General features: G+C 39.7%; 1 protein-coding gene across 1 annotated transcript; it reads right to left on the bottom strand.

Moving 5' to 3' along the window:
• Positions 1-3,016: 3,016 nt before the first annotated feature.
• LOC109699180 (olfactory receptor 52I1-like) lies at positions 3,017-3,991 on the bottom strand. The gene has a single exon (XM_020183772.2). The coding sequence runs from the start codon at positions 3,989-3,991 to the stop codon at positions 3,017-3,019; it is 975 nt and encodes a 324-aa protein (XP_020039361.2).
• Positions 3,992-27,121: the final 23,130 nt, after the last annotated feature.

Below are 27,121 nucleotides of genomic sequence, written 5' to 3'. Positions count from 1 at the left end.
AAAGGATCGATTAAGCAAAGAGTGATTTTTAAAAAATAAATAAATATTAACAAACAAATCAGGCATAGAATGAACATACCTCTACAAAAAGTTGTATGTCACAAACAGTCAATGTCTGTCAAGCTGAATGCGGGAAAGCTGAAACTTCCTCTGGAGCAAAACAAGGACATCCAGTCTCACCTCCCTGATCCAGAATATGAGTGGAAGTCTTAACCGGAACAGTTAGGCAAAGAAATAAGTAAAAGGCATCCAAAGAGGAAGGCAAAAGCAACATCATCCCCCTGTGCAGAGGACATGATTCTATAGATGGAAAACTTTGACTCCACCAAAAGACCATTAGAACTGATAAATTACGTAAACGCGTAGGACACAAAAATGATGTACAAAAATTGGTAGCATTTTTACATACCAATACTAATATTTCTGAGAAAGAAATCATTAAAGTAACTTCTCACAATATTTATAAATTTACCCGATGGAATATTAAGCTGCAAAAATATTATTTCCCATCTTTGCAACAAAACAGAAAGAACTGTAGGACAATACGTCAAGTGAAATAAGTCAGACACACAGACATGAATACTGCAAGTTCTTTCGATGTCTTAAAAAGTTGATTGGACTATAGAAAAGTGATTATGAGATGATAAGTAAAATAAGAGGTTCAGAGGCTGGTTAGATAATGAGTACAAAGCACAATGAGAAAGTAACAAGATCTAGTGTTCTACAGAACAGTGGGGTGACTGCAGTTCACAAAACCTCTTTTATATTTTGTGAATAGCTACAAGAAAGGAGCTCACAGGCTCTCAGCACTAAGTGATGATAAAGAGATGAGAACTTTAATTATCCCTGTCTGATAAGTACACATTATATGTATATATTGAAATACCACACTGTACCTCATAAATATGTACAACTATTACACAATAATCAAAGATTTTAAAAATGCTTAAGGGCATGGAAATGAAAAATACCCTGAGTTCATCATTGCACATTTTATACATGTAAATAATTTTCAAACCATAGCCCATAAACATATAATTAAAATAATAATAAACTTTAAGATAAGGTATTAAGGAGAAAAGGATTTTTATCTTGAGTTTTTATTAGAAATGTTGCTCTGCTGATACTGGATTTGCATATTACTCTCAAAAAAGTAATTGAAACTGATTTTATTTTCCTTATAAGTGACTTTGGGCCATTTGCTTATTCTTTCTGTTTTGCTTTGTCCGCTTTCTAACACATTTTCCTTATTTCTAGTATTTGATAGAATCACCAATATTAGGCTCAAGAGTTGAGAGTTTCAGATAAATGATTCCCAGATGAGTGGTGGGTCCTTTGAAAAAGGTATGTTAATCATTATTTCTCTACTCTAAAATATAGAGAAGACAAGGAAGGCACAACAATGCTTTATTTTCAATTTTCAGAATAATATTAATAACACAGTAACAAAAAATAAAAAGGTACGATAAGATCAAGTTTATTGTCTTCATTTTTAAATGTTCTTCAGGAATTCTGTGTACAAAAATACTATTGCATATTTATTAAAATTATTTGACTTCTTATATGTCTACTAACTGCTCTTTGATCCCTATCACCACTTTATTTTGTTTTCCAGTCTAGGTGTTTCTTTTTTTAAATAAAATTTTTTGGGGATATATTCATTATACAGAGGGGGGATTCATAGTAACAATTCTGATTAGTCTTATATTGTACATTATTTACATTGCCCCCATCATTTCTCCTCATCAGTCCCCTCACCACCCCACTTAAAGCAATTGCAAGAGGTTTTTTAGCTCATATAGGTGTATGAAGGTCATCAACCATATACCATCACCTTAATCTCAGTTTAGGTGTTTCTATCTTCAATGTCCTAATGAAATTTTAAGCAGAATCTCTTCTCACTTAGCTAAAATGTAATTCATCATATAATTCCTTGATATTATTTTGTCTTTTATAAAATTATATTCCCAAATCAGATCAAGTTTTTGATAAATTGTGTATTTTAATCATTTCCCTTCTCTCAAGTTTTGAGTTTCTTATGTGAAAAAAAAATTATCTAGACTTGACATTGTTTCCATTGTCAGCAGACAGAAACCTCTAAGACAGCTATAAAAACTTACTGTCAACTTGCACTTTGAATTTTAACACACTAAGAAATTATCTTTTTTAAGATTTTCAAAGGTACCAGAATCAAATATACATGTATATTAGATCTCACCACAATTATTAACAGTGAGGAAGCTTGGTGTCCTAAGTAAATTGTGACTAGAGAACCATAATTAGAACTAGCTTCTCTCTTCTAAACTCTAACCTTATTCATTTCTCTTCATCCCACACAGCAAACTGGCTTCTCTCATGTGGTTCATACTTCCCTTAGAATCTTCTGTGGGAGTGTTAGAAGTACTGGGGATTAAACTCAGGGCATCATGTTTGCTAGGCTGATGCTCTACCACTTGAGCTACTCTGACAGCCTTCATACTTCTCTTTCCAAATTCTTATATTAGAAAAAGACCACCATCTTTGATGTCAAGTTTACAAGTCCTCAGGTAAACTGCAAACTGTTTTGACTGGAGAATAATTATGGTCTGAGTGTGAGCACAGAACCCAAACTGAATTAATTCATCACCGGGCCAGAGAGCAGGGTCATATATAAATAATTTCTTCCATTCAATCACATGAGAAAATTAGGCATGTATTGGAGGACAGGTGCCAAACAGAGTTTTCTTCAGCAGAGAGACTGGTAGCATATTTTGTTGGAAACATGGCTGAAAAATTTGGGAAACAAAAATCCCACATTTATATTCTCTGTCCAGACTTACTCTGATACACATATTAATACATATTTCAAAAACTCAGAATCATTTCAATCACATTCTTGCTAGAAACGGAAAGGTTAAACAATATACTCTTTAGAGCTTCATCTATTCATGTTGCCAGCTAGACCAGTTCAGCTCCATAGATCACCAAGTCGTCCTAGCTGTTGGCTGCAATGCTCAAGGTTGAAAAAAACTTGTATTCATGAACCCTGATTGAAGTGGACAAAGAGGGCATGCATCAGCAAACTCCATATTCTCTCTTGTATTTGCTTGGTCCTAATACCATAAATGATGGGGTTTAAGGTGGGTGGGATGATCAGATACAAGTCAGCTAACAGCACTTGAGTGTGCAAGGGCACTGTATCCTGCCCTAGCCAGGCTACATAGATGGATGCCACCCCAGGTAGATAATACAGTGCCATGATCCCGACATGGGAGCCACATGTGCCTAATGCCTTCCACTGAGCATTCTTTGAGGAGAGACCAAATACTGCCCTGAGAATCAAGACATAGGAAGCAGTAATAAAGGCCACATCAGCGCCCACAATGATGGATGAACAAAGCAAACTGTAGAGATTGCTGGGCATGGGATCAGCACATGCTAACTTAGCCACAGCCATGTGTTCACAGTAGGAATGGGGAACCACATTCGAGCCACAGAAAGGCAGATGTCTTAACATCCAGCTTAGTGGAGTCATGAACATGACAGCTCTGCTGGTGATGGTCACACACATTCCCAGCATAACTTGAGGTGTGAGAATTCTGCTGTAGTGTAGGGGCTTGCAGATGGCCACATAGCGGTCAAAAGCCATGGCCAGCAGCAGCCCTGTCTCCACAGCTGTGGCTGCATGGACAAAATACATCTGAGTGAAACAAGCGTTAAAGCTGATGGAGCTGTCTCCTGAGCAGAAGATGCTCACCATCTTGGGTACCACAGAGGAGGCCATAATAATGTCTACAGCAGCCAGAACACACAAGAAGTAGTACATGGGCTCGTGGAGAGTAGAATCCATCCAGATTACAGTCATGATGAGGGTGTTTCCTAACAATGCCATTGTGTACATGGTACTCAGAGATAGAGCCAGCCAAAGATATGAAGACTGCAGTCCTGGAATTCCCACAAGGAAGAAGGTGGCAGGGAATTCCATTGTATGGTTGTAGGTTGGTTCCATCATCACAAGTGAGACTGCTTTCTTGTTTGTGATGTAAGAAAGAATGTAGTCCTGTAAAATTTGCTCCCGATGGTATTGATAAATTGTGGGGTTACTGACATCTTGGTGGTGATATCAGAATCGGGAAATCAACATATGATAAAGCTGCCCCATCTTCCATTCTAGCCAGATTCTTTGCCTTGCTAATTTCTGTTCATTTTTCAGTGATCAGCAGTTCAGTTTCCTTCTTTGGGAAGTCTTTACTTTATCTCCTCCCCCATTCTGTGTTTAGGCATGGTTACTCTCTTCTGAATTTTCACGGAATCTCCCAGATTGCCCGATGAAGAATCTAAATTGATAATTCCAGTAGTGTACCTATGACTTGGTATGCACTCAAGTGTGTATCTCTTGTCTGTGACATTATCCCAAGTATGTGATCCTGCTCTGTGGTGCATAAAGAGATGTGATGAGATTTGTAAAAGTGTTAAGCATGATGCTTGGTACACAGGTAAAGTATAAAATGTATAAAGTATAGCCAATAAAAATGAGACTGTTTTCCATGCTAAGTACTATAGTTATAGATTGTTCCAAATAGCATGCTTAAATGATCAAATGTAACTGAGAGGGGAAAAAAGAATCACCAGAACCTGCATTGCATGACTTTATCTTGTACTTCCATGATCTACCACTGAAGATGTTTCAGCCAGTGGGATTATACAAGATTCTTCTAATCATGTCCCTTCAATTTATTTCCTAGGGATCTGAGCACTGATTACCTCCACATTCAGCTGCCAGCAGCAGCCTTGAGCTGAGTCCTCAGGAGTTTTCTAAAAGCCAGATTTCTGTACTTGATTGAAAGCTGTATTATTTATTGAAACAAAACAACTAAAACAAAACTGCTAAGAATATTAAATGCTATATAATGGGACAAATAGAATCAGGGAGATTAAGAACCTTCCCAGTGCCTGGCCACTGGGTAAAGTACCTTCAGTTATAAATCAGGACAGAACAGAGGAAAACTTATCAAGTAGAGTGGGAACAAGTAAAAATTATCTAGATATCCCTCACATTTCATGCTACAGATTCAAGGTTGAGCATCACTGCCTATAGATTTGAAGAGCAGTATAAAGCTCTGGAATGCCTACTGCCCTCCTCACCACTGACCTAGCATCTTCTTTTCCTGGCTGCCCTACATAATCTCACCTTTCTTCTGAAAGCAGCCTCCACTTACACCCTACCCAATCCTTTCTCTCTCCAGCCCTGTCAACCTGGCCTCATCATACCTTTCATGATCTTTAGAGTATTTTCTTTCTCTCTCTCTCTTCACCTATTTTTCTTCTTGATCAGCACTACTAGTGGTTTGTATGTCTTTTACATCTTTTCAAACAACACAACATTTAGTTCTGTTATCTCTTCTTTAAAGTCTTTATTTTTACTCAACCTATTCCTACTAAAAAATTTCTTGTTAAGATCAATAGTGACTGCCATCAAAGTTTTGTTGTCGGTCCAGTAACTTCCTTCAATATCACTACCTGCTCCCTGATATTTTGGTTAATTCTTTGACTGACATATAACACACACTGTAAGATGGAGAAATATAATTTTCATAGCAAAATAAATTGCAATGTGAACACATAAACATACGTACACACACAGGTCAAGATTCAGACACAATGGCTTCCTGGTTGTTGAAGTTCGTTCTTTTCGGAAAAGTCTGCCAAACTCTCTTGAGACAGTTCCAGTCCTGCACCAGCCTCTGCCTTCAGTCCTACACAGACACATGAAGACTTGGAGAATCAATCACTGGAAACTTGCTAAGTCACTTAACACAAATAATTATATCACAAGATGTGTGAAGGTATATCATTCCCATTAAAAGGATGAAAAATTCATAACTCAAATTAAAATTATCTAAGAAGGAAAAGTACTACCACATGTTCTATTTGAATGGAAATTTTGTATTTGTAATAACCCTATGCCACTACCTGAGTTCCTCCCCTCTCTAAACACATTCCCTATCAGCCTTTTGCTTAGTATTAAGTCATATATTCCTCTTAGTCCTGTAATCTGTTTCTCTGACATCTGACATCCCAAGGTTGGACTTACCCCTTCTGGCTATTTTGAACTGAAATAGTCCTATGATCCTGTGCCTTCTCCCACTTCCTTCATCTTTCCACCATTTCCGGTAGAATCTCTTGGTATCAGCAGTATCCTGAGACCTTTTAGAGTCGGGTGGAGGACTCGAGTTCACTTTTATGGGGTGACTCTGTCCTAGAGACTTCATCAACTCAATCCCCAATCTCAGATCAGTTACCCATATCCCAGAATTTTCTCTGAACCTCTATGCCTATGGTCCATTTTTCTTTCACTCAATAAAAAGGACCCTTCAGGAGGTAGAGAAGGTTGAAGATAACAATAGGGAGTCATGGTGAGTATTGTCCTTTACAGAGACCTCCCTCAAGAAGCCCTCCTTCCCCATGAGAAACTATCATCCTGCCTTTTCCCTGGACACCTCACTTCCCTTGTCCTCTCCCATCATCCAAACACTGTGACTCCAGAGACTGGTTTTTCTCTGTGCTCTATCTCTGGGGCTTTCCAGATTGCAATAGGAAGCTGAAGCCTAGTGAGAGAACAGTCTTTGTTTCTTCAAGTCCTTAGAGTATAGATGAATGTTGGATTAATAATACAGAGTACATCCTAAAAGGAAAACAAAAGGTTTGTTTGGTTAGAATTGTGACAATTTTTGTGTGCCAGGCACCCTAATAGATGCTTCTCAAAAATTATCTCATTCAACTCTCAACCCTGTAGCCTAGCTGCCACATTATGTCTACATTTTATAGATAAATATGAAGTGTAGAAGGTCACAAAGCTGATAAGTCACAGAAACAAAAGTTAGATTCTGTTCATCAGTGCACTGCATTTTTTTTTTCATTTTTCTTTTATTATTCATATGTGCATACAAGGCTTGGTTCATTTCTCCCCCCGGCCCCCACCCCCTCCCTTACCACCCACTCCGCCCCCTCCCTCCCCCCCCCAATACCCAGCAGAAACTATTTTGCCCTTATTTCTAATTTTGTTGTAGAGAGAGTATAAGCAATAATAGGAAGGAACAAGGGTTTTTGCTGGTTGAGATAAGGATAGCTATACAGGGCATTGACTCACATTGATTTCCTGTGCATGTGTGCTACCTTCTAGGTTAATTCTTTTTGATCTAACCTTTTCTCTAGTACCTGTTCCCCTTTTCCTATTGGCCTCAGTTGCTTTAAGGTATCTGCTTTAGTTTCTCTGCGTTAAGGGCAACAAATGCTAGCTAGTTTTTTAGGTGTCTTACCTATCCTCACCCCTTACTTGTGTGCTCTCGCTTTTATCATGTTCTACAACTATTCACATTGACAGTATGCTCAGTCTCTAAAATTCCACTTCACTAATCCTTAATTCTTCCTGGAGTTTTATAGTTGACTCTGCTCATTAAATATTTTTCATGTTTTAAACTTCTATTTGAACATAGAAAGGAAATAGGATGTAAGGTAGACCAAGGGACTTTAAGTCTACAAACTTAGGTAAGGACTTGGACTTTAGCACAATGGTATATAAAAAAGCAAAATATCCTCTAAATGAGAACAAACAAGTTATTATTTACACTAGTTGATATAGGACCTCTGAGTCTTGAAAGTTTCCTACACCCAGACTATTTCCAAGATTCCCCAGGAGCCAGGTACCACAAATAGCAGATGATATTCATGTGCCTCAGTTTGGGCTGGACCTCAGGACTCACTCGTAATGAATACGGTGATTCAAAAGGGATGATACTTCACAGTCAAGATTAATTTGCAAACATACCATCTTTCTTGATCTATCTCACAGTCCTTCTCATTCTTTCTGAAGTTAAAGCAGTTTTCATGCTATGAATCTCCCTATGGTGTGGAGAGTAGGCTATGAGAAGCCTATGAGTACTTGTCATAAGCACAGTCATGCCTGCAGGCTGGGATTGGCACAGCCCCCATTGCAAAAGGGAGCAAGAGCAAAATGCAGCACATCCGCTTTTCATAAGATGTTTACGTGTAGAGATTAGTGATTACAGGTTCCCCCTGTTCCTGGTAACTACAATATCGCACACATGCACACAAACACACACACACACACACACACACACACACACTGAAAACTGTTGCTCTACTTCATTTGCCACTGTATATAATAAACTCACTGGAGGTGGTGGAGGCTGTTGTGTATCTCCACCAGAGCTCCCAGCCCACCTGATCCCCGCTTTTTGCATGTTTGTCTTTTGTCTTTTCTCAATCTCCTGTTGCTCCCAGTTAGGTTCCTAGGACGAGCTCATGCAGGCCAGGAGAGGTGGTGCCCAAACAGGGACCTAACTATGGAGGAACTTGAAGCCCAAGAAGAGGAGACACTCTCCAAGAATCATGCACATAATAAAAAACAAGTAATGGAAGGGGGAGAGTGAATTAAATACAGTCAGGTGTAAAAACATGGGACAGTACTAGTCTAAGAACTGAGAACTCTCTCTACAGGCTTTAAAAGCTATGCTAAAGATTAGAGGCAGCAGGGTCAGGTTACTTCAGCTTATGCAGTTTTTTGATTTTGTACAGGATACTTGCCCATGGTTTCCTGAGGAAGGCACTGTAAATTTAGAAACATGGAACAAGGTAGGTCACGGGCTGAGGACGTGCTATACAGCTGAAGGGCCAGAATGCATGCCCATTTTTACTTTCAGTTTGTGGTACATGATTAGAGATGTTTGGATCCCACTCTCTCACATAAACAAAGACTTTCCTCCTCAGTATCTGAGCTGGGATGTGGGATACACCCTTTGCAACCAGTCATACAGGATTGTGAGAGGCAGCATCCCTTGAAGGAACAGGATGCTGTGGGTGGTGGAGCCACTGAGCCATCAGCCCCACCTTATAGGGGTAAGTTTTCACATAACTAAAATTCAGTCCAAAAATGATTCTGAGTCTGATTCAGTGTCAGATGAGGAAGATCCTGAGGACCCTCTAGCCCACAAAGTACTGGGAACCATGCATTAGGGGTACTTCCATGAGCTAAGAGACTTTGTGCTCTTGCTAAGAGTCCCCTATAGGCTGCCTTGCAGGTAGCTCACTGTCAATGAGAATATACAGCTGGTTTTAGGGTTTACCCTGTGCTTGAAGGACTGTACCCTACCAACCCTGGCATGCCACAGAGATTTCATGAAATGATTCCATTTAAAACTTTAACGGAGGTAAAACAAGCCTGTACAATGTATGGCTCTACTGTGTCATTTACACTGGGGCTATTACAAAGTGTGGTAAGAGATACTGCTATGCCTCCAGATGACTGGACAGGGCTGGCTAAAGCATGTCTCTCTCCAGGTGATTACTTGCTGTAGAAAACAGGTTTTACGGAGCTATGTCAGGAGAGGCAAACCATAATTTGGCCCATGGAGTGTATATCACTGCAGATATGCTCATGGGAAGAGGACATTTTGAAGGCATAGATAATCAATTACAGTATCCCCTTCAGGAATATCAGCAGATTGCCATTGCAGGCACAAGGGTATGGCAAGAACTACCTACAGAAGGAGAAAAGACTTTGAAATTAACTAGCATTCTCCATGGTCCCAATGAGCCATATCAAGAGTTTGTTCCCACTGTAGAAGAACTAATACCAAAACCTTAAAGCAAAAGAGGTCAATATAGGAAGGGGATCAGGAACTAGAGAAAAGGTCAGGTAGAGATGAATCAACTTGGGTTGTAACACATTTGTACATGGAAGCAATGCTAGGAATCTCTCTGTATAGCTATCCTTATCTCAACTAGCAAAAAACACTTTGTCTTTCTTATTATTGCTTATGTCTTCTCTTCAATAAAATTAGAGATAAGGGCAGAACAAGTTCTACCTGAAAGCAAAGGGGGGTGGGGGAGACAATGGGGGCTGGGGACAGGGGGGAGAATGGCCCAAATAATGTATGCACATGTGAATAAATGAATATAAGGTTAAAAAAAGAAGTTTGTGGCATTCCTGCTGCAAAACGTAGGCAGAACTGTGGCAGATACTGAAGCCAGAAACATAATGATAAAATGGCTGGCTTTTGAGAATGCTAACCAGGCCTGTAAGACAGCCCTTCAGCCATATAGAAAAAAAAGCTACTCTGAAAGAAATGATTAGAATTTCTGCAGGTATCAGGCCGAGTCACATCAAGGATACAGCCTTAGCTGCTGCCTTAAAGGAAGTGTTCTGCCCTGGGGGAAGAAAAAAAGGAGCATGTTTTTCCTGTGGAAAAGAGGGACGTTTAGCTAGGGAGTGTTGGAACAAACCCCAACTACAGTTAGGTATCTCAGGGCCCATCACCGGGCCACTGACTGGTGCCAATGGGCCCAAGGCTCAACTCCCCAAGATATGCCCTTGGTGTCAGACGGGAAAACATTGGGCAAACAAATGTCATTCCAAAACATATGTAGATGGCCAACCTCTTATAAGACAGGGAAACTTCCAATGGGGTCTGCCCCAGCCCCATCAAACAGTGGGGGCAATCACCCTGCAAGCTTCTCACCAATATCCAGCAGATCCATTGGAGGGATGAAGAGGGACACTCAGGGCTTTTTACTCCTTATGCCTTAGACAATCTTCTGGTCAATCTGTGGGGAAGAGATGTATTAGAGGGTTTGGGATCTATACTCTGCAATCTTAATAGTGTGGTCTCTCACCAAATGTTTCAACAAGGCTATAATCCCCTTAGGGGATTGGGAAGATATCAACAAGGTAGGTTACATCCTGTACAATCTTTAGGGATGGGGTTAGGATATCAGGCCACACAGCATTTTCAGTAGGGGCCCTGGTCCAACAAACTAAATACTCCCCTTTCAAATATGCAGCCCAATCACTTAGCTCTCAACAAATCCAGTCTGGGTGGACCAGTGGTCTTTGACAGGGAAGAAATTGGCTGCAGCCACAACTCTTGTGGAGGAACAATTAAAGGCAGGGCCATAGCCCTTGGAATACTCCAATTTTTGTGATTAGAAAAAAGTCAGAAAGATAGAGGCTTTTACAGGATTTAAGAGCTGTCAACAGAGTAATGCAGCCAATGGGAGCTCTCCAGCCTGACCTTCCCTCACCTACAGCTATTCCATTAGATTATTGTCTCTGCATTCTCGATCTTAAAGATGCCTTTTTTTTACCATTCCTCTCCATCCAAAAGACAAAGAAAAATTTGCTTCCACTTTATTATCACCTAATCTTAGGCCCCTGGGTGTTGATTTCATTAGACAGCACTGCCCCAAGGCATGGCTAACAGCCCCACTATGTGTCATGAATTTTCTTTTCTTTTACTTTTCCATTAACCAGAATGGCTGTGTGTCTCCAGGATGCATGAAAACATAGCCAGTCAGGTGGGCAGGTGGCCAGGATGTACCAGGAGTCAATATAAGGAAACTGGTCTAGATGACCTGGATCCCCAACAACTATGTCTCTCACAAGGGCAGTAGTGGCTAGGTCCAGTGTACCTTCTGTGGGCCATCCTACATGGAAGATGGGGCATTATATCTCACAAAAGGTTTTGAGCTTTGCCAGCTTCATCTGGACTCCATAGTCACCCAAGAAGCCATCCCTAAAGTTAGCAAGCATGGCCTGGAGCACTGTCAGGTGCTTTGACCCAGAAGAACCCATTTTATTCGTGCCTGGTGATTATTTTTGTCACAGGACAGACAGAGGGAAGGGGGTGCCTTTCAGTTAGAGGCCACACAGGTGCTCCTCTGTCCACAACCCCAGACGATGGGATTGGGTGTGGCTTGACCATAGCAGGTTCAGCCCGACAGGGTACTTATGATAGGATGCTAGTCCAATCCCACCATAGACCATATGCCAATCACCGTGAAGTCACAGATTGAGCCCACTCAACTCCATAGCCTTTAGGGGACCGTAAAGGTGCCCAGCCATGGAGCCACAAATTCAAGCTTATCACACAAGCAAGTCAAGCCACTCACTCACACACCATTCACTCAGAGTTTTAAACAATCAGTTCCTATTTATTTTCCCCTAAATTCTTGGCCTGCTCTAGTCCCAGTTGACCAAATCACATAGGTCACAGAGGAAGGGGATGTGTCACCCTGGATACCTTTCAGGATTCAGCCAGTCCCCTGCAGAGGATCAGTCCATGCCAGCTCCTTACACTGACATGGATCTTCATTTCACTCCACCAGTCTGAGGGCCCAGTCCACAGCTTCACATCCTCCTTCAGTCGTCTGGAAGGAGACTCCAGAATAACATCAGGGGTGCAAACTTCCCAGTTCCAGCGACCCCCACAGGCTGCAGAGCCAGGGAGCCCACCCATTACCCAATGGGCTCAGCAATCTGATCTCACTGGGGCCTCCAAAATGTTGCAAGAAGAATGTCAGACCAACAAGACCAAGACTCAAACCCAGGTGGTTGGAGGAAAGGAAGATTTATTATGCTAGCAGGCCAGCAACCTGAATCTCTCCAAAAATGGCACCAGCCCTGTAGCTCAAGGCTGCAAGGTTTTTATGCCTCAGAATGCAGAAGCAAGCAAGCGAGAAGAACAAAAGCAAATGTGGCAGTTAGCCTCTCTCTAGGAGGTTACAACATACCATACTAGCACAAGGTTACAACTTATCACACTAACACAAGGTTACAACATACCACATTAGCACATCTGTGAAACTGGGGCCCAGCCCGGGGAGGGAGCTTGCCTTCAGATCTTTCCCTAGGTTTCTTTATCACTGCTGCCTATTACACCAAAGATTGACACAAGGTTGAACATACTGGTTTTGCCATTGCTCAAAAGGTGGAGCTTTATGCTGTTGCATGGTCCTCAGGGACTTTCCACAACAACTTATCGATATGTACAATGATAGTCACTATGTGGTAGGTTTTATGCAGCATTGAAACTGCTTATATCAGCCATAATAGTAGTGAAGAGTTATTTAATCTTTTCTTTCAGTTGCCTAGTCTGGTGCAAACTCACCTCTATCTCTGTTTTGTAAATCATTTGTGCTCACATTCTAATCTCCCTGGCCCAGTTGCTGATGGTAATGCCTGGGCAGATAACAGGTCTCTGGGCTTGCCTCGGGCTTGCTCACACAAACTGCTGCACCCATAGAAGCTGCCTAACTAAGTCATGCTTTGTACCATCAAAATGCTTCAGCCTTGCAGAGGTAATTTCACCTTACCAGAGAACAGGCTTAACAAATCATTAAATCATACCAGCAGTGTGTCACATGTTTGCCACAAGTGCCTGATGGGGTTAACCCCCAGGGTCTTCGGCCTGGAATCTTGTGGCAGATGGATATCACTCACGTTCCCTCCTTTGGCTGGCAGAACTATGTTCATATGTCAGTGGATACTTATTCAGGTTATATCTATTCCTCTGCTCATGCTGGTGAGGCCACTAAGTATGTCATCACTCATTGCTTGGGTAAACCCCAATAGCTCAAGACCAACAATGGCCCTGCATATACTTCAACTGGTTTTCAGCAGTTCTGTGAGGCCTATCAGATACATCACACCACCAGCATTTCTTATAATCCTCAAGGGCAGGCCATAGTGGAATGTGCACATGCCATTCTCAAAATGGGGAGATGAGATACTCTCCCCAGCTAGCCTTTAATTTTTTGAATTGCCCAGAACAGAGTTTAACACCCAGTGAAAGGCTTTGGCAACTGCAGGAGCTGACTGTCCTGCCTCAGGTTCTTTGGGAAAATGTGTTTACTAGAAAATGGCACAGTCCTAGTCCTGTCCTGATGTGGGGTCAAGGGCATGCTTGTGCTTTTCCTGAAAGTGTAGAACACCCAGTGTGGGTACCATCACAGTTTGTCAAGCCTCATGGACCCCCTGGTCCCAAAGATGAGGAGGCTGAGACTGGAAGACTTGCCTCAGGACAGGGAACCACTGAGGTTGATTCCTCCACTGACCAGAGGGTGGCCAAGGAGATGGCCACTGACAAGACAGACACAGAACAGCAAGCCACCCACCTGGGGTCAAGAAACTACATGATGACGATGGTAACCAGTAACCTGGGGATGGCTGGGAATCCCCAATAAGGCTGGATGTTGTCCAGAATGATGTATACTGGACTTTTATGCCCAATCTTCCAATGGTGCATCCTATCACTTGGCAGAGTCACCCTGTACCTATCATTATGAATGATACAATGCACATGGGAGGTCATTCCCCAGGACATTTGGTGCCTCAATATAGTGACTATAACTTTACAGGAATGTCTAGTTCCTTGCCCATATGTATGTATTTTAATAAACTTAATGCCACAGAGTCCTATAATGCCACCCAAATGCCTCCCTTACTGTGATGCCTCTGTTCATCAGGTAACCTGGAAGTATGGGGTGGCACCTTGGAGAGAGTGTCTTTTTCATAATGTTTTTATTTTCAACCTATCAGGAAATGAAGTAATTTGTTGATCTAAAAATGGTAGTCAGGAGTCCAATAACACCAGGTTCTGGCACTTGTCAGTCCTGGGGCTACATGGGGGGGACACCAAAAGGGATTTATGGAAATTGGCAGCTGCTATCAGCCTGTTCAACCTCATGAGTTGATCATTGGCCCATCTGGATAGTGGAGAGACTGAGCCAACCTCCCTATGTCCTATTGCCTACCTCCCTATGTTCTAGTGCCTACCAACATTTTAGGAGATTGGTATGCTGATAGAGGCCTACAAGTAGTTAAGGATATAAAAGTATTTTTGCTTAGAGTAAAGAGGATGGTGGGGTTAATTACAGCAGGCACTATGGCCTTTGTTACCATGATAGCCACTGCTGCCACAGCCACAGTGGCATTGACTCAGGCTGTACAAAATGCTCACTGTGTTAACAATTTGACCAAAAATGTTACTTATGCTCTAGAATCTCAGGGGCAGGTTGATGACAAGATGGATATTTGCCTCAACATACTTGAGGCTGTGGTTATCACACATGAATTGGATGCCATAAAATATCAACTGGGGTTGTTATGCTGACTTTCACCATGTTTGTGCCATGTCCACACAATACAATGAATCAGAGTTTTGCTGGGAAAAAATAAAAGCTCATCTTATGTGCACATGGGAACAAAGCAATGACACTGTAGACTTATGGCAATTAAGGCAACAAATATTGGCCATGCAAAAGGCTTATGATAATGTTTCTCCAGCTAATATTGCAAAAACTATCCTGAATGAACTCAAGAGTTTCAATCCATTTAACTTGCTAAAGCACTCCTTCTGGTATTTGGCAGGAAGAAGTGTGTTATTGTTCATCTGTTTTCTTGTTCTTTCAGCCGGATGCCACATGGTGCAAAGACAACTCCTTGGAGTAAGGGTCGGGCTTCATTGGGAGCATTTAAGGAATAAAAAAGGGGGAGATGAGGAGAGCAGACTCTGAGAGGCCTATGAGAACTTGACATAAGCACAGCCATGTCTGAAGGCTGGGTTTGGCACAGCCCCCAGCTGCAGAAGGGAGCAAGGGCAAAATGCAGCACATCTGCCTTTCATTAAGATGTTTACATGCAGAGAGTAGCAATTGCAGGTTCCCCCTGTTCCTAATAACTACAATGTCATGCCCCCTCCCCCACCAAGAACTATTGCTCTACTTCTTTGTTTGCCACTGTATATAATAAACTCACTGGAGGTGGTGGAGGCTGTTGTATGTCTCCACCAGAGCACCCAGCCCACCTGATCCCAGATTTCTTGCATGTTTATCTTTTGTCTTTTCTCAATCTCCCATTACTCCCAGTTAGGTTCCTAGGACAAGCTCATGCAGGCCACAAGACTGTGGAGAGGTCAACATGGAAAAGAAATTATGTGTCTGGCATAATAACAGAAATGTGAGTGAGCCTGGAATAAGATCTTCTGAAACTTGCCAACAGCCATGTGAGTGACGTTGGAAGTGGATCTTTCCTCCCATTCAGCCTTCAAATGACTGCACCTGGTCAATACCTTGACAAGACCTATGAGCTAAAGCACCCAACCCAAGACATACCCAGATTCCTGACACCCAGAAACCAAGATAATAAATTTTTGTTGTTTCAGGACAAAATTTTGAAGCAATGTATTATAAAGTATATATATATATATATATATATATATATATATATATATATATATATATATATATAGTGAATTGAAGTTGTTGCTATCACTGCTGGTTATTTAGGCTGTTGGGGACAGTTACCTGAATGTGGCTATACAGAACCCTCTGAATCTTAAAACTTTATGGAAGCCTGTGGGCCAATTGTTTTTCATGACTGTTAATGATCTAATGATGCTATTCCACTTAAAACTGAGAGGCAGATACCAAGGCAACATTGCTTATGTAAGAGTATATCAGAGTTTACTTACAACCCTCTGTGCCAGGGACCCATGTATATCCCAGGGGAATGTAAAGGGGACAGATGCAATTAATAGGTCCAACCCATTCAGCTAAATCACCTCTCACATTCATAGGCCTTGATCCTGCTTCTCTTAAGAGGCATTATCTGTCTGAAGCTGTCAGAAGCATTGTTAAAACAGTAAAAAAAAAAAAAAAAAGACCATTTTTACATTTTCTGACTATTTTCCCCCACATGCCCAGTTTTATGTGGAAGATAAATGTTTAAAACAGGTCAGAGATTAATTGAACACTAAAAGAACTTCTGCGAAGTTATAAATACAAAATCAAATAGAAAACAATAATATTTATTCTAATAGAAGTCACATTACAAAAAGGATACCTTAAATGGCTATAAAACATTCATCAAGATTTTTAAGCTCACTAATAATAAGAAAAATAGATAATATTTTTCCACAATTATAGCAAAAAAATAGAAAGTTGAATGACACCATGGATTTATGAGGCTATGGGAATGCTCACATATAAATTCAGAAGTGCGTTAACATTTCCCAGGGGAAGACTTCAACCAATGATGGATGGACCTTCTGGTTAACAACCTGGCTTCTTCTCTCCTGTGAAATGTCTTTGAGGCATGCTGTACAAAATCTCTCAAAGGTCTCCAACAGTGTTGAACCCCATCTTCCCCAGTTAGCCACAGTCATTACACAGCCCTGTACTAGCTTTATTTCTTTCCCTATATTGAAATATATTGTACTACCAGTGCTTCCTCTGATGAATTCTTAAATAAAATATTTGCATTCAAATCTTTGACTCAGTATCTGCTTCCGAAAAAACACAATCTAAGGCAGTGAGTGTTCTTGCCTTTTTCCTAATCTTAGAAGGAATGGATGCCTGTTTCTCCCTTAAATAAGACTCTTACGTAGGAATGAAGTATACATATCAATTATAATTGATTTTTACTTTAATCAGTGTTGTATGACTGTAAGTATCAAAAGGCATTTTAAACATCTTTAAAAACAATGTATTATCTACTTCCTTAGATATTCTGATTTACACTGAAGAATTTCCTAAAATTCAACCATACTTACATTCATGGAATAAATCCCACTTGATTATGACATTTTCTTAATATGATTAGATTCTTTTTGTCTGCTTGTGCTTTCTACCTCTATTAAGGTCAGTTTGGAGAAAATGTAACAACTCCATCCAGAATTTCTCATTTATTTGCATAGAGCTGAAGAAAGTAAATTCTAGTCAATTTTATTTTATTGAATCAGTTTCAATAGATGTTCTTTATTCATTTTTTTATTTGGTATATTTGTGCTGACTTCTTCCCTTGATTGTAGTTTTCTCTAATGTGTTATCAATGACTAAGAATAGAGAATTATTAGTTCTGTCTTTAAACTAAGTGCACTACTTATTTATGCACTAATCTTTGTTATTATTTATTTTTATTTAATTTTTTAATACCCTCCTGTCTTAAGAATTCTATTCATTTATATTTTTCACCCCAAGGTTGTTTAATAAAGCTTTTAAATTTGCAGGTGAAAGAGTCTTTATAAAGTCTTTCAATTAATTTATTAAATTATACTTTAAGACTTTTGAAATTATTTGTGCTTTATGGAACTTAAGAAGATTTTCTTTGCTTATCACTTATTATACAATTGAGAAGGTGTACTCTCTGTTGTCAGAGGGCAAGTTACCAACCAGGTTATTTCTATTTTTTATATTTCTACTTTTGTTTGGCTGGGAATGTAATGTCTTCTACTATTAGAGTCTTTTAATTTCTCTATGCCTCTATATATCTGCTAGAATTCCTGCTGTGTGAAGGAGATTATTGCATTGTTTGATGTGTAGGTATATAATCCATGTCTTCCTTATAAATCAAGGCCTTTAGCAAATACATGTATATACATACATATATGTGTGTGGTGTATATCTGTATATATGTAAGATTATATATCACACATGTCAAATATGTATTTAGCTTTTAGCCCTAGCTTTCTCATATGGGGGAAAACTTGTGACTTTTGTCTTTCTGAGCCTGGCTTCCTTCACTTAATCTGACAATCTCCAGCTCCATCCATTTACTAGGAAACAACATAATTTCACTCTTCTTTATGATTGAATAATATTCCATTGTATGTATATACCACATCCTCTTAATCCATTCATCAGTTGTAAGGCATCTGGGCTTTTTCCAAAGCTTCGCTAGTACTGCAATAAATATGGGTGTGCAAATGTCTCTATTATATCCTGGCTTACATTCCTTCAGGTATATACCCAGGAGTGGTAACTCTGGATCATATGGTGACACTATTTCTAGTTTTGTCAGGAACCTCCGTGCTGCTTTTCACAGTGGTTGCACTAATTTAAATTACCACCAACAGTGGATAAGGGCTCCTTTTTCCCCTGCATCCTTGAGAGCACTTATTATTGTTTGTATTATTGATGGTAGCCACTCTACTGGAGTGAGGTGGGTGTTGAGCATTTATTCATGCATTTATTGGCAATTTGCACTTCATCTTTAGAGACTTGTCTGTTCAGTTCATTTGCCCATTTATTCAGTAAGTTGTGATTCTTTAAGAGGTTAGTTTTTTGAGATTCTTGTATAATCTTGTTATTAATCCCTGAGCAAAGATTTTCCGCTATTCTTTAGGCTGCATCTTCAATCTGGTGACCATTTCTTTCATTGTGCAGCTTCTTTTATCCACTTTGAATTGCTACCAACACAGGGTGAGAGGTTAGGATCTAATTTTAATCTTCTACAGGTGGATATCCAGGTTTCCCAGCACCATTTGTTGAAGACACTATTGTATCTCAAATGCATGTTTTGTCCTCCTATGTAAAAAAGTCAAATGGCTGTAGCTGAATGAGTTTGAGTCTGGGTCTTCTCTTCTCTTCCATTGGTCTTTATGCCTGTTTTTGTCCCAGTACCCTGCTGTTTTTTTTACTGTGGCTCTGTAGTATAGTTTGAAGGCAGGTATTTTAATACCTCCATTTTCTTAGAATTGCTCTATTCAAGGTCTTTTGTGCTTCCAATGTGAACTTGGGATTGATTTTTCTATCTCTGTGAAGAACATTATTGGAATTTGTATTGGATTGCATTGCACATACAGATGGTTTTTTTCGGTAATATAACCATTTTCACAATATTGATTCTACTAATCCATTAGCATGCAATGCCTTTCCATTTGATTTCTTTCTTTGGTGAATTATAGCTTTCATTCCATAAGTCTTTCATTACCTTCATTAAATTTATTCCCAGGTATCTTAATGTTTTTATGTTATTGTGAATGATATTGTTTTCCTGCTTTCTTTCAAGTCTGTTCATTGTTGGTGTACAGAAATGCTACTAATTCTTATATATTGATTTTGTATCCTGCCATTTTGCTGAATGTGTTTATGACACATAGGACTTTTTTGATAGAGATTTTAGTGTCTTCTAAGTATATGAGCATATCATCTGCAAGTAGTGATAACTTGACATTTAGGATTATGATTCAAAAGTATTTACTGATTCCTGTGTTTCTATTGAATTTTTCCCCAGGGTGAGTCCAGTGTTGACTTTTCTTTACTTTTGGCATTCCTCTTTTCTCTCTCTCTCTCTCTCTCTCAGTACTAGGGTTTGAACTCAGGGCCTCACACATGCTAGGTAAGTGCACTTACAACTTGAGCCACTCCACCAGCTGAGCATGGTTCATCTTCCTGTTTTGATGGTTTACTGAGTTAATCATGCTTGATACTTTCCTAGCTGTCATGAGTTCATCAATTATTCCTTTGAGTTTTGTTCTTTCCTGACCTCTCATGTTTGTGATTATTTTTCTTCCTCTTCTAGGTGTATATTCCCAGAAGAATCTTCTATAATGCAGGCATGGTAGACATGAACCACTTTACCTTATCCTCATCCTTGGAAGGTCCTTATTTCTCCATTGAGATGAAGGACAGCTTCCCTGGATAGAGTATTCTTGATTAGCAGTCATTCTTTCTCAGAGCTTGACTTACATTGCTCCATGATTTCTTGAATTTTCTGGTTTGTGCTGAGAGGTATCAAGTGATTATTATGTATTTTCCTTTGTACGTAAGCTGATGCTTTTTGTAGCTTTCTTTGTTCTCTAGTTTTGGCCTTTTAATTATGATAGGACATTGAGTTGTTCTTTTCTGGTCATGTTGGAGTAAGAAATGTCTCCTGTACATTGGTGTCTATATTATCACACAGGCTTGGAACATTTTCTGCTATGATTTCTTTGAATAGGTTTCCTAAGCTTTTAATTTGTATTTCAGCTCCCACTTGCACCCCATGAATTCTTAGGCTTGGTCTTTTGATCATTTTTTTTCCTTTGTGATTGTCTGCATGTGATATCTCCTCAATCTTGTCCTTCACCACTGATATGATTTCTTCTGCTTGATCTTGTCTGCTAATACTTCCACTGTGAGTTTTATTTGATTTATTTTCATTTTGAGCACTTCTACTTGTCTTTTTTTCATGATTTCCATTTCCTTTCTTAATTTCTTTTCTATGTTGCTTTCTTGTCTAGGTCTTGAATTAATTTCTTAACTTCATTTATCTGTTTATTTGAATCCCCTTTGAGGTCATTGATCATTTTTAGCAGTAGGCTTTTGAATCTTATCAGACATTTCAACCAATTCATTTTCTTTCAATTCAGTGTTGAGTTATGGAGTTGTGAAAGGAAGATATTGTTTGGATTATCATATTTAAATTTCTGTGATTTGTACCTCTTTGAAGAATAAGCTTCTTTTTTACTTCCTCATATATGTGGAGAATCTACTGCAATAACAGTATCAACAATTCAGCAATAAACCAAATGTTCAAGTGAGTAAGAAACAATTGGAATACTTGTCTGTCTCTTCAGTAAGGTTGTATGGGAACTAAATGGACTCTAGGGAGATGATCTGGGAGTTTAACAGTGATTAAAAGGTATAAAGATTGGAAGCTGAGTAACATAGGGCATGGGTGTGGAGAATGGAAGGGAGTAGGAAGATAGGAAGGGGAAGTACATATAAAAGGTAGTAGTTTTGAGAGAGTGCTATAAAGTTATAAAAGACAAATAGAGAAAATTTTGGAAAATTAGGGAAAAAGTTAAGAAATAAATGAAAAAATTTTTCAACAATAAGAAAACAAATTTTAAAAGAAACAACCAAATTAGATGAAAAAAAGTTTATATTTCTCACTAAAGAGAAGTGTTGATTTTCCCTTTTTTGTTCAAGTAAGTTCCTCTTGCCATGGGTGTTATAGGAACATCTTTGGGAGAATGGAATTGCATCTCTGGGGGTTTTCAGCCTGCCTGACTGGTTTTTCAGTAAGGAGGTTTTCCTAGCTTAGGGTGCAGGCAGGAGACTCTGGGGTAGGGGGTCAGCTCCAACTGCATGTTTGACACACTTCAGCAAAATTTTCTTAACAAAGCACTTTGCCTGTAGAATTGTTTTGGGACTGCATGGCCTCTGTACATTGGGGGAAAGGGTAAGACTTCATACCAAAATGCTGAGAAATCTGAACAGATGGGTCCTCTCATTCCATGAGTGGTGATAGAGCTGTGGCCAGTAGATGGCAGCTCAAAATGTGTGAGTGACACCCTCCAACTAAGATTCCTGCTACTCTCTGCTCCCAAGTTTACTGCTTGAGCCCTTCAGATACATAGTGTACCCTCCACTTACAAAATCAGTGTCTATTAAAAACCACTAGTTTTCTGTGTCCACATTGGGTCTCAGAAGGCTCTGTCTCACCAAGACCCTGTGTAGTTTTAAGACTGTGTGCTTTTAATCAGTCCACTTAGCCAAAGGTTTTCTTTTTTTTTTTTTTCATTTTTCTTTTATTATTCATATGTGCATACAGGCTTGGTTCATTTCTCCCCTCTGCCCCCACCCCCTCCCTTACCACCCACTCCACCCCCTCCCTCTCCCCCCCCTCAATACCCAGCAGAAACTATTTTGCCCTTATTTCTAATTTTGTTGTAGAGAGAGTATAAGCAATAATAGGAAGGAACAAGGGTTTTTGCTGGTTGAGATGAGGATAGCTATACAGGGCATTGACTCACATTGATTTCCTGTGCATGTGTGTTACCTTCTAGGTTAATTCTTTTTGATCTCACCTTTTGTCTAGTTCCTGGTCCCCTTTTCCTATTGGCCTCAGTTGCTTTAAGGTATCTGCTTTAGTTTCTCTGTGTTAAGGGCAACAAGTGCTAGCTAATTTTTTAGGTGTCTTACCTATCCTCACCCCTCCCTTGTGTGCTCTCGCTTTTATCATGTGTGTCCCGTCCTGCAGGACACATCAGCGTGGGTAGCGAACCTAGAAGGGGAAGAATGAAGGGACAAGAGACACGAAGGAGACAGCAAGACAAAGGTTCTGATCAAGCTGCAAAATTTTATTGTTCACACAGGGGTATTTATGTGCTGAGGGAGTGAGGGGTACGACGAGGTGCAGGCTGGTTGGCTGGTTCTGCTATAGGACTTCTGATAGGGTGCACGTTCGCGCCGGCGGCAAGGTAAACTCCCGGAAGAGAATCAGGGACGGCGCCATCTTGTGCTAGAGGTGGAGAAGTTGGGACAAACAACCGTGGGCAAGGTCAAGACAGAATGGCTCACAAAGGGAGCCTTGTCTCCGACACATGTGCTCATAGTCCAATCCCCTTGTGTTTGCCCTTGATCTAATGTCCACATATGAGGGAGAACATACGATTTTTGGTTTTTTGAGCCAGGCTAACCTCACTCAGAATGATGTTCTCCAATTCCATCCATTTACCAGCGAATGATAACATTTCGTTCTTCTTCATGGCTGCATAAAATTCCATTGTGTATAGATACCACATTTTCTTAATCCATTCGTCAGTGGTGGGGCATCTTGGCTGTTTCCATAACTTTAGCCAAAGGTTTTCTTTGGGTCAGATTAATTTGCTACAGCATGCTGATCTGGCCCATGTAGTACCCCTAAGGATTGAATCCATCTCACCCAACCTGTTGGTTTCTGATGCATCTGCTGGTCCAGGTGATGATGCACAAATGCTGGTCAGCCTAGACAAGGTTTTCAATCTAGTCTTAACTCTCTATGCAGTTGTCTTGGTGGACCTCGAGAGTAGCTCTTATGGAAAGAAGTCAGGTCTGAACAGGGGAAAAAAACTCAGGCTGGGAGGGGCACTGGACAGAACAGGTCCAATTCTGCCACCTTACACCACAGTGGATTTGCACTTCAGAAGTTTATTTAGGAGTAGATATCTTTAGCTATTATCTGCCCTTACACTGGCACCCTCTTTTTTAGCCTACTAAATTGTCCACCTCTCCTTGCAGTCCCATACCTGAGGTTTTATTTCAGATTCATAGAGACAAGGGGCAGTTGTACCTCTCAGCATTTTGCCATCCTACCTCTTCCCTTGGGTGTCTTTTTTAAAGGCTATTATGAAAAGGGTGTTTTTCTTGGTGTTTGTTATCAGTACTTGGAAAAACTACTGATTTTTATATGTTGATTTTTTTATCCTGCTCCTTTGCTAATAGTGTTTATCAGATCAAAGAGTTTTCTGGTGGAGTTATAAGGTCATTTAAGTATAATATATTATCTGCAAACAGGAATAATTTGAGTTCTTCCTTTCATGCTTATATCCCTTTTGTTCCTTTACTTTTCCTTACTGCTCTGGTTAAGAATTTAAGCACTATATTGAATAATAATGGAGAGTGTGAACACACTTTTCTCATTCCTAATTTTGGAGGGAATTTTTCAATTTTTCTGTATTTAGTGTAACGTTGGTTATCAGGTTGTCTTATACAGCCTATATTACATTGATGTAAGAGTCTTCTGTTCCTTGTATCTTCAGGGATTTTATCATGAAGGGATATTGAATTTTGCCAAAGGTTCTTCTTGTATCTATTGAGATAATTCTGTGACTTTTTTGTCCTTTATTCTATATATCTGCTGAATCAAGTTTATTGATCTTCATAAGTTGCATCCCTGAAATGAAATCAACCTCATCATCTATGATCTTTTTAATGTGCTGTTGAATTCAGTTTAGGGATATTTTACTGAGTAATTTTGCATCAATGTTCATTAAGGAAATTGGTCCATAGCTTTGTTTTTTGTTGCTGTGTCCTTATCTGGTATTAATGTCAGGGTAATGCTGGCTTTCAAGAATGAGTTTGGAAGAATTCCTTACCTTTACATTTATAGAGTTGTTTGAGAAACACTGGTGTTGGTTGTTCTTTAACAGTCTGGTAGAATAATGCAGTGGATCTATCCAGTCTTGAGCTTTGCTTTTTTTGTTGCTGGGAGAGGTTTTTTATTGCTCCAATCTCATTCCTTATTATTTATCTGTTTAGGTTTTTATATACTCTTTGTTCAATTTTGATAAGTGATATGTGTCTATAAATTTATTATTTCTAATTATCTAATTCTCCACTAGACAGGATTAAACTCAGGTCCTTGTACTTGCTAGGCAAGCACTCTACCCCTTGAACTACACCCCATTCCTTTTGTTTTTACTTTGTTTTTGAGAAGTGGTCTAGCTAACTTTGTTTAGGCTGGCCTCAAACTCACAATCTTCCTGCCTCTACCTCTTGCATAGCTGATACTACAGGCATTCACTACTACACCCAGTTCGGTCTTTTTTGTGTGTGTGTGTTACCTTCTAGGTTAATTCTTTTTTTTTTTAATTTCATTATTCATATGTGCATACAAGTCGTGGGTCATTTCCACCCCCTGCCCCCACCCCCTCCCTTACCACCCACTGCGCCTTCTCCCTCTCCCCCTCACCCACTCAATACCCAGCAGAAACTATTTTGCCCTTATTTCTAATTTTGTTGTAGAGAGAGTATAAGCAATAATAGGAAAGAACAAGGGTTTTTGCTGGTTGAGATAAGGATAGCTATACAGGGCATTGACTCACATTGATTTTCTGTGCATGTGTGTTGCCTTCTAGGTTAATTCTTTTTGATCTAACCTTTTCTCTAGTTCCTGATCCCCTTTTCCTATTGGCCTCACTTGCTTTTAAGGTATCTGCTTTAGTTTCTCTGCGTTAAAGGCAACAAATGCTATCTAGTTTTTTAGGTGTCTTACCTATCCTCACCCATCCGTTTGTGCTCTCCCTTTTTTCATGTGTTCAAAGTCCAATCCCATTGTTGTGTTTGCCCTTGATCTACTGTCCACATATGAGGGAGAACATGATTTTTGGTCTTTTGGGCCAGGCTAACCTCACTCAGAATGATGTTCTCCAATTCCATCCATTTATCGGCAAATGATAACATTTCATTCTTCTTCATGGCTGCATAAAATTCCATTGTGTACAGATACCACATTTTCTTAATCCATTCGTCAGTGGTGGGGCATCTTGGCTGTTTCCATAACTTGGCTATTGTGAATAGTGCTGCAATAAACATGGGTATGCAGGTGCCTCTGGAGTAACCTGTGTCAGTCTTTTGGGTATATCCCCAAGAGTGGTATTGCTGGATCAAATGGTAGATCAATGTCTAGCTTTTTAAGTAGCCTCCAAATTTTTTCCCAGAGTGGTTGTACTAGTTTACATTCCCACCAACTGTGTAAGAGGGTTCCTTTTTCCCTGCATCCTCGCCAACACCTGTTGTTGGTGGTGTTGCTAATGATGGCTATTCTAACAGGGGTGAGGTGGAATCTTAGTGTGGTTTTAATTTGCATTTCCTTTATTGCTAGAGATGGTGAGCATTTTTTCATGTGTTTTTTGGTCATTTGAATTTCTTCTTTTGAGAAAGTTCTGTTTAGTTCACTTGCCCATTTCTTTATGGGTTCATTAGTTTTGGGAGAATTTAGTTTTTTAACTTCCCTATATATTGTGGTTATCAGTCCTTTGTCTGATGTATAGTTGGCAAATACTTTCTCCCACTCTGTGGGTATTCTCTTCAGTTTAGAGACCATTTCATTTGATGAACAGAAGCTTTTTAGCTTTATGAGGTCCCATTTATCTATGCTTTCATTGAGAAAGTTCTTACCTATACCTACTTACTCCAGAGTATTTACTACTCTTTCCTGTATCAACTTTAGAGTTTGTGGTCTGATATTAAGATCCTTGATCCATTTTGAGTTAATCTTGGTATAGGGTGATAAACATGGATCTAGTTTCAGTTTTTTGCAGACTGCTAACCAGTTTTCCCAGCAGTTTTTGTTGAAGAGGCTGCTATTTCTCCATTGTATATTTTTAGCTCCTTTGTCAAAGACAAGTTGGTTATAATGGTGTGGCTTCAGATCTGGGTCCTCTATTCTGTTCCACTGGTCTTCATGTCTGTTTTTGTGCCAGTACCATGCTGTTTTTATTGTTATTGCTTTGTAATATAGTTTGAAGTCAGGTATTGTGATACCTCCTGCATTGTTCTTTTGACTGAGTATTGCCTTAGCTATTCGTGGCCTCTTGTGTTTCCATATAAATTTAACAGTAGATTTTTCAATCTCTTTAATGAATGTCATTGGAATTTTTATGGGAATTGCATTAAACATGTAGATTACTTTTGGGAGTATCGACATTTTTACTATGTTGATTCTACCAATCAATAAGCATGGAAGATCTCTCCACTTTCTATAGTCTTCCTCAATCTCTTTCTTCAGAAGTGTATAGTTTTCCGTGTAGAGGTCTTTCACATCTTTTGTTAGGTTTACACCAAGGTATTTGATTTTTTTGAGGCTATTGTAAATGGAATTGTCTTCATATATTTTCAGTTTGCTCATTGTTAGTGTATAGAAATGCTAATGATTTTTCTATGTTGATTTTATATCCTGCTACCTTGCTATAGCTATTGATGATGTCTAGAAGCTTCTGAGTAGAGTTTTTTGGGTCTTTAAGGTATAGGATCA

The sequence above is a fragment of the Castor canadensis genome, chromosome 1 (assembly GCF_047511655.1).
Source record: "Castor canadensis chromosome 1, mCasCan1.hap1v2, whole genome shotgun sequence".
NCBI classification, from domain to species: Eukaryota; Metazoa; Chordata; class Mammalia; order Rodentia; family Castoridae; genus Castor; species Castor canadensis.
This window is presented reverse-complemented; position numbering and strand designations above follow the sequence as displayed.

What these genes read in the sequence shown, in the direction of transcription:
- LOC109699180 (XM_020183772.2), bottom strand. Translation starts at nt 3,991, where the DNA reads ATGATGGAACCAACCTACAACCATACAATGGAATTCCCTGCCACCTTC.